Here is a 9,198-nt window from a genome sequence, read left to right as displayed (position 1 = left end):
TTATTGTGTTGTCGGGGATTCGATGGAGGTCTGATGTCCATAGGACGTTGGGTCTGAAGTAGGGGCATCTATTACTTACTTTGATTAATTTATGTATTTTTTTTATTTTTTACTTTCCATTTAATAACATTTAATTTTTAAACATTTAATTAACATATATAGCCATTTTTAAGTTCATAGTTCATAGTGGTTCATAATTAAATAAGTTGTTTTTCTTAAATGCACGTCCCCCAAACAGAAACATTTAACTTCTACGATAGACCAAATCAAAATGTCCCTAAAAGATTTATTTCCAATTTATTTGTTAACTGTAATTATTGCAAACAGGCCACATTAAATGTGAACTACAGTTAGTTTTTATGAATTGAAAATGAATGCATTTGATAGATAATAGATGTACATGTGTTTATTCTGCAGTGTTGTGCTTTGAGCTCAGTCTGCACTGAGGTAGAGTCATTTTGCAGCAGTAGCTCCGTGTGTCCATGGACATCCATGGACGTATCCATGCGTGTGCTTTTCGCCTTAGCCTCTTCACCCTTCGCCCTTCACCTCTCGTCGCGGTCTTTTATTGAACTGATATGTTTTCATCATCGCGCTCCTCTGTGCTTTTGCACACAACAAAACTCCGCTCCCTAAACTCCCTCGTGGATCTAAAACACTCACTCTTTTTTCTGTTGTGCAGTCGATCCATGACTTAGTGCTGTGCACTGCTCCGTGTGGAAACAAGCGCCGCAATGGTTACATGCGCCCCTTGCGCTTCAGTTTCACGTGGTTTTAATTAATTATAATAATTAAACAAATCATCCAGGCAAAAAATAAGAATAAGTTTAGATTCCGTATGTAAATTTTTCATCGGCTAACCAGCTACGTAGTAATCATGGATCTACTAAAATAACGGAGTGTGGTGGTAACTGACTATAAGTAATCAAACATAGCTAACCTCCTAGCCGGCGCGTTCCAAACATGGATGGATGGATATTAAAATAACCAAACAGGAAGTGAACGTGGGATGCTTCCGGCTCCATTGACTCCAATACGCTTAACATAGAAAGACTGGCGCTCTTCTCTCTGTAACTGCTGCTGTCAGGCTCCTTATTTTGGTCTTAAAATGTTCATATTGACCCGTTCTGTGTGATCCTGGTATTTTTATTTTAGTATTTTGTCTGTAACTCAAAATTACAGATACATCAATAAATAACAAATCAGAAGCTTTTTTTCCCCAAGGTTGCTCCCACTGGTGTTAGCAACATGATTAACAGTGTTGCTAAATGCCCTGCTAAATCAGTGGTGTGGGCTGGAAGCTGTGTTATCTTCCACAGTTTCACTCCAGATTGGCTCTTTGTTTGCTTGCGGTTGAAATTCCAAAATGGACCTCGGCTCCAAATTTGCATCGTAACCGCTAGCCTCGATTAGCTTAATTTGAGTGCTATGGGTGATGTCACACTCACTTTGTCCACTCTTTTATGCAGTCTATGCGTGGTAACGAATATCCATAACACAATTGTTTTAAATACAAAAAAGCCATTTAAAATGCAAGATTCTGCTAACTGTTTTAATAACTTATCGGTTTATAAAGGTTCAGAAACAGCTATAAATAAACGTATAACTTAAACGGAAACTTGTAGGTAAAAAAAAAAAATTGGAAAAAGTCTGTGAGAACAATGATTAGGAATTTTAGTTCGGTTGGGATAGAATCGCTTGGGGTCTGGTCAATGATGTGATGTGGGGGTAGGGAGGCATCAGGATCCGTCTTCCTGCAGCCAAACATTTTAACATATCCCATTTATTTGTGTTATTATTTGGTGTTTTGGTTCTCTAGATAGTCATACAATCAGAAACCAGAATGAGCCCCACATAAGGCTTTAGATTGCCAGTTTCAAAATTGAAATCCAGTTGGTTTCCAGCTTATATACACACACACATTATCCTCAATGTTCAGGTTTAGGCAATGGCAACCTCGGTTCAGTAGAGATTGTAGTACCTTTTGTAAAACAGTAAAAGCACAGGCCACATAACTTACTCAGTGACTATAGGGACAACCAGGTCCACCCAATACTAAAGACTTTCAAGACAAGACTAAACCAGCACAGTGGTGTTAAAAAGTAAACTAGTAAACTAAATAGGGTCAAAATCTTAATACCAAAGTTACCCCATGTCTACCACAATTTGCACACTACTGACTGATCCTATTTCCCTCCTGTTGTAGCTGCCTCACACCAGTAAAGAGATGCTGCCGCTCAGACCAGGCCCTGTCTCCAATGGCACCCAGCCTGTGAACATAGTGCGCCCGCTCAGACCGGCCCTGTCACCCACGGGTGCAGTCCGGGACAGTAAGGCTGTGCGACCGCCTCTCCCTGTGGGCAAACCTCCTGTCGCCCCACACAAGACCCCTCCTACCCCTCAGAGACTCAGCCCACCCAAGAAGCCTCTGCCCCTCAACCCTACCAGATCTCCACTGGTAAGCACACAAAATACATGGGTCTGATAGAAGAGAATATGGTAGGAAAGGATATTAAAGCATTAAATATGGCATGGATGGTTCTGTATTTACAAACATAAAAGGTCAAGGGTAAATCTATCTATAACTTGGAACAGAAATATAATGTACTTGCGCTCAGTGAGTGAACAGACAAAAAGAAGTCTGATTGGATTTATGATTAATTACAGGGCTAAAATCCTCCAAAGTCTGCATGGAGTGTATAGAGTAGAATAAATAAAAGAGCGTTTAAATTTTTTTGTTTGGGTTTTTATTTCTCTGAAAAACATACAAAAATGTGTCTCCTTATTTTGAGCAGGCTTGCATCTGCACAAACCTTACTCTTACTTGGTCTAGAGAAGTATGTTCTGTTAACTTCCCATGTGAGTTTGTGTTCTGTCGCGAGACCTCAGGAGAGGCGCGGTTCTGGGAGTTTTTACCTGTGTGTCAAGATGGTGGCTGAATAAAAATTTCTCTACAATAAGATCCTCGTGTTTTTGGGAATTTACATGGTAGCAGAGGATGGTTACCAATTACAGAGTACCGCCGAAGTTTGACGAAGCCAGGCCTTACGAGTGTTGGAAAAATGAAGTTAGTATCTGGAGACTTGTTACGGAGCTGGACGAGAAAAAGCAGGCGCTCGCGGTGGCACTTGGGCTCGAAGGGAGAGCCCGAGAAACAGCGTTGGAAATATCCGCGGAGGATTTGAACAAGGATAACGGTATGGAAACGTTACTTGCAAAATTGGATGCGGTGTTTTTGAGAGAAGAAAAAGACCGCGCTTACGAAGCGTACTCTTATTTTGACTCGATAACAAAAGACAGTGCGGTGTCCATGGCGGATTATATCATTGACTTTGAGCAGAGATACAACCGAATGAAAAAGTACAACATGACTCTGCCTGACGCTGTACTTGCCTTCAAGCTCCTGGACACGGCGTGTCTGGAGGAGAAAAACAGACAACTCGCGCTTACTGCGTGCACTGAGCTCACTTTTGTATCTATGAAGTCAGCGTTAAAACGGATCTTTGGTGGAAAGACAACAGGTGGAACGAACAACAACGAAAATCAAGATACAGCGTTTTTCACGGAGCAAAAACCGACCGGAAAATCCAGACGTAGTGACCCATCACAGGGCGCACATCAGCGCCAGCGGCCACAGCAAGGCACCAATCCACTGGACAAATACGGCAGGCGAACGAGATGCGCCATTTGTCAGAGCACGTACCATTGGGCGAAAGACTGTCCTCACCGGAGGAATGAAGTTAAGTTGACTGAAGATGAAAATGTGGAGGAGTGTAACATTACCCTGTTTACTAAAGCTATGACTGACTCGGAGATCTTCTTAACTGAGTCATTGGGCTCTGCCATCATTGACACGGCTTGTACACGTACTGTGTGTGGTCAAAAGTGGCTGGACAGTTACGTGAAGGATCTTACCAAAAGACAAAAAAACAAACTGATGCAAACGGAATCTCCCAGCCACAAACCATTTAGATTTGGAGATGGCCAAGTTGTGTACTCCAACAGAAAAGTGAAACTCCCAGCCAAAATAGGACCTACAAAGTGCCACATTGAAACTGAAGTAGTTCCTGCTGATATTCCTCTCTTATTGAGCAAAATGTCCCTGAAGAGAGCAGGAACTGTTTTGGACATGGAGAATGACAGAGTTATCATGTTCAAGCGGCCTGTGCCTCTGGAGCTCACTAGCTCAGGGCACTATTGTGTGGACATTAGAGATGTAAATGCAGAAGTGAGCTGTAATGACAATGATGTTCTGGTTGTTACTGCAGACATGTCCATAAAAGAAAAGCATAAAGTTCTCCTGAAACTTCACAAGCAGTTTGGCCATGCCTCTGCAGAGAGGCTGCAGAAGCTCATACACAGCTCTGGAAATACTGATCAAGACTGTCCAGTCATCCTGCAAGAAATCATTCGTGACTGTGAAATATGTCAAAGATACAGCAGAACCAAGCCCAAGCCTGCTGTTGGTTTGCCTTTAGCCTCAGAGTACAATGAGACAGTGGCAATGGATCTACATGAGCTGGAACCTGGTGTATGGTACCTCCACATCATCGACCATTTCACACGCTTCAGCGCTGGAAACATTGTGAGGACCAAGAAGCCGTCGGAGATTGTTAACTCTTTCATTCACTCGTGGATAAGCGTCCATGGAGCCCCAAAACGGATCTACACTGACAATGGCGGAGAGTTCAACAATGAGGAGATACGAGACATGGCAGAAAACTTCAACATTGAAATAAAGACTACAGCAGGATACAGTCCCTGGAGCAACGGGTTGTTGGAGAGACACAACATGACACTGACTGAGATCCTCATGAAGGTGAAAAAGGAAAATGGGTGTGGTTGGCAAATTGCTTTAGACTGGGCCCTTATGGCTAAGAACAGTATGATCAATGTGCATGGTTGCAGCCCACATCAGCTAGTATTTGGTCAAAATCCTAATCTCCCTTCTGTTTTGGTTGATAAGCCACCTGCTCTAGAGGGCACAACTATGAGCACCAGAGTAGGGCAGCACATAGCGGCACTACATGCCTCTAGGAGAGCTTTCACAGAGGTGGAATGCTCAGAAAGAATAAGGAGGGCACTACGCAAGCAGCTTAGGCCTACAGATGACAAGTATGAGACAGGAGACAGAGTGTACTATAAACGAGCAGACAGTACAGAGTGGAAAGGTCCAGGTGTAGTTATTGGTCAGGATGGGTCTGTGGTGTTTATCAGACATGGGGGGATCCTTGTACGTGTGCACCAGTCCAGATTGAGTAAAGTGAATGCACAAGATGCAGAGAAACAGATATTGCACACTACTCCTGAAAACAACAAAGAAAATAAAAACACAGTGACGATTGATGGGTCAGAAAGTTCAGATGGTGAACAAAGAGGTGAAGAAGAAGAACAAATCAATGACAACAGTGAAAGTGAAATGACAGAAAACCCCAGACAAATTAATGTTACACCTCCTGAAACAGATCGTTATGCAACTTCTGATTTAAAACTGAAAACAGGGCAGAAAGTCACATTTACTAACAGAGAAGATGGTGTTCAGTACACTGCCAGAGTCTTAAGCAGAGCAGGGAAAGCAAAAGGGCAGTACAAAGATTGGTACAATGTGCAATATCTTGAGCCAGATGGCAGTGAGGGGCAAAAGCAAGCATTAGACATGTCACATGTTGACAACCTTGACATTGAGTCTGAAAATGTGGACAATGATGTTCTTATTACTAAAGATATTTCTTTTGATGGTGCTAAACAGCAAGAAATCGAGAATTGGCAAAACAATAATGTTTTTGAGGAAGTCACAGATAGAGGTCAAAAATGTGTATCTACTAGATGGGTCTGTACACTAAAAGAAACGCCAAATGGTATTGTCCCAAAGGCACGGCTTGTAGCAAGAGGTTTTGAAGAGGTAAATATTCAGAGTTTGCAGAAAGACTCTCCCACATGTGCATCTGAGTCACTTAGATTGCTGTTAGCTGTTGCCAGTCAAAACAAGTGGAAGGTTCACTCTATGGACATTAAATCTGCCTTCTTGCAGGGTATGGAACTCTCGAGAGACATTTACATTCGACCCCCACCTGAAGTGGGTGTGGACGGTGTACTGTGGAAACTAAAGAAATGTGTGTATGGACTTGCAGATGCCTCCCTCTACTGGTACAACAAGGTTAAAGAACTGATGCTGAACACTGGTGGTAAAATGTCTCAGGTTGATCCTGCAGTGTTCTATTGGCTGAATGACCATTCTGAGGTCACAGGTTTACTGGCATGTCATGTAGATGATTTTCTTTGGGCAGGATCCGAGCACTTTGTAACAAATGTGATTCCTGTACTTAAATCTACCTGTCATGTAGGCCGTGAAGAACATGAGAGTTTTTCTTATGTGGGGATGGACATTACCACAGTTGGTCATAAAGTATTAGTTCATCAGCACAATTACGTACAAAATCTGCAACCAGTCCATTTACAGGCCGCCCGGGCTGTGCAGAGGGATGCTCTCTTAAACGAAACAGAGACAGAGCAGCTCAGGTCCAAAATAGGACAGATCTTGTGGGTTGCTAAACAAACAAGGCCAGATGTAATGTTTGACACATGTAGCCTAGCATCCAACATTAAAAAGGCTACTGTCCAGTCTATTCATGAAGTGAACAAAGTGATCCGTAGACTTAAGTCAGAGAAGGTCACACTTAAGTTTCAGCACTTAGGAAACAATGCTGATTTGAGTCTAGTTGTCTTCAGTGATGCTTCTCTTGGCAATCTTCCAGATGGTGGCACACAGGGAGGAGTTTTGATTGCACTCATGGGTAAAGATGGCAAGTTTTCCCCTCTGTTTTGGCAGTCTAAGAAGATCAGACGTGTGGTGAGAAGCACTCTGGCAGGAGAAACCCTTGCCATGTCAGATGGTATAGACAATGCAATGTTTCTGGCTACACTGTTCTCTGAGCTCACTACTGGAAATGCAAGCTTGAATGCTCTTCCCCTTATCTGTGTTACCGACAACCATTCACTTTTTGATGCACTTAAGTCTACTAAGCAGGTCACAGAGAAGAGGCTCAGGCTAGAAATAAGCAGCATCAAGGAGCTTTTACAATCTAAGAAAATAAAAGAGGTCCGTTGGTCAGAGGCTAAGTCACAGCTTGCCGACTGTCTCACTAAAAAGGGAGCCTCATCCCTTATGCTTTTCAAGGCTCTAGATGAGGGTTTGTGGTTATTGTAATTGTTTTTAATTTTTTTTGTTAAACCAAAAAACTGTTATGCCATTATGCCACTAATACTTTTGTGTGCAGTTATTGTTCTGAAATAAGGGTGTTAACTTACCAAAGCACACTTAAAATATGCTTTTAATTTATTTTTCTTTAAAGAGAGAGGGAGATTGTTAACTTCCCATGTGAGTTTGTGTTCTGTCGCGAGACCTCAGGAGAGGCGCGGTTCTGGGAGTTTTTACCTGTGTGTCAAGATGGTGGCTGAATAAAAATTTCTCTACAATAAGATCCTCGTGTTTTTGGGAATTTACATGTTCTGCTGGCTTTCTATATGAAAATGTAGAAACTCCCTTGTGGATCTAAAACACTCACTCTTTTTTCTGTTGTGCAGTCGATCCATGACTTAGTGCTGTGCACTGCTCCGTGTGGAAAGCGCCGCAATGGTTACATGCGCCCCTTGCGCTTCAGTTTCACGTGGTTTTAATTAATTATAGTAATTAAACAAATCATCCAGGCAAAAAATAAGAATAAGTTTAGATTCCGTATGTAAATTTTTCATTGGCTAACCAGCTACGTGGTAATCATGGATCTACTAAAATGTGTGAGTGTGGTGGTAACTGACTATAAGTAATCAAACATAGCTGGGTTCCTGTGGTTATAATACTCAACAGTTTACCATAAAAACTTATAACCATGGAGATGGTTTTAACTTTCTATCTCCATGGATTCATTCAGGTGTCGTGCCACCTGCATTTACATAGAATGCATGGTATATAGAAAACCTGAAAATACATTGTAAATATATTTTAACTATTAACGTTATTCATTTATATATATGGCCATGATATATATATATATATATATATATGTGTGTGTGTGTGTATGTGTGTGTGTATATATATGTGTGTGTGTATATATATATATATATATATATATATGTGTGTGTGTGTGCGTGTGTGCGTGTGTGTGTATACACATACATACACCTTTTTCTCTTTTTGAGTTAAACGGAATAAGAATGTTACTTGCAGAAGCAAAAGTCCCACTCCACTGTTGAGATCCATTGGTCCATGACTTGTATAATATTGTGTGTAATTTGCATGCAAACTGTCTGTCTGAAAAGGTAGTTTTATCTTAAAAGGTGGTTTGTCGGTTAAGTTACCTCTCTCACAACACAAGTAATCATTTAGCGTGACTTTTAATGTTATTTATGAAACAGTTACATGCTGGTTTGATCCTAGTAAACCTCTTTTAAATAGATGCCTTTTGAAAACGTGCTCTTGTGTTTGTTGAGATGACTAAGCCTGACTTGTCCATGTCTTTGTCTATGCTGTCAGTCTTGTGCACACTCTGATAGACTCACTCAGCTCCTCCAAAGCTTTTCCTCATTTCAAGCACGTGGGCTTTTTTATTTATTATTGCACCTCGCTTCTGCAAAGTGTCACAGCACAAGTCAGAGGTTATGGGCTGTCATGTTTTCATCTTTCATATCCACAAAGCACATCTGCGCTGCTCCAATACAATTTCTGAGACTGGAATGGACAATGCCAATTGGACGAGGCAAGCAGCTTTTTTCCCCACTTTTAGATGAAAAGGTAACCCAAAGACTGCCGAGTTAACATCTGGATGAAAAATACATTTCTTCAGAAATGACCCACATAGAAAGCATTTGCAGTTTGTGTATGTTATGGCTGTTTAGCTTCATTTTAAATGCTGTTTCTTTGAAGGACTACATTTTATTTTATTAATCCAAAAAGTTTTCTGCTATGATTTGGAAATATTATTTAAAATATCCAGTTTTTAAGTTTTTAACTTGGAGAAGCCAGACTGGAGTGATTTCAGAGCAACAGATCAAACCTCCCGGGTTCTTTGGAATCAAATGTCTTTTTATTATACTACGCACAATTTTATTTATCGAAAAAAACAGAAATACAGCGGAATAAGGAACATTTTTTCACTTTAGCTCAAAGTTGCAATCTGTCTATGAAGCACAACATTTTGCAGG

The 9,198-nt window shown here is 41.2% G+C and overlaps 1 protein-coding gene across 1 annotated transcript in view; it reads left to right on the top strand.

Moving 5' to 3' along the window:
- The window catches only part of adam19a (ADAM metallopeptidase domain 19a), a 281,413-nt gene that overhangs the window by 115,108 nt on the left and 157,107 nt on the right, over positions 1–9,198 (top strand). Inside the window, exons 19-20 of the mRNA XM_033983382.2 lie at positions 1,470–1,479; positions 2,207–2,458. Coding sequence (XP_033839273.1) covers positions 1,470–1,479; positions 2,207–2,458 — 262 coding nt within the window. The remainder of the gene's footprint in view (positions 1–1,469; positions 1,480–2,206; positions 2,459–9,198) is intronic.

This window comes from Periophthalmus magnuspinnatus, chromosome 18 (assembly GCF_009829125.3).
Source record: "Periophthalmus magnuspinnatus isolate fPerMag1 chromosome 18, fPerMag1.2.pri, whole genome shotgun sequence".
Classification (NCBI taxonomy): domain Eukaryota; kingdom Metazoa; phylum Chordata; class Actinopteri; order Gobiiformes; family Gobiidae; genus Periophthalmus; species Periophthalmus magnuspinnatus.
This window is presented reverse-complemented; position numbering and strand designations above follow the sequence as displayed.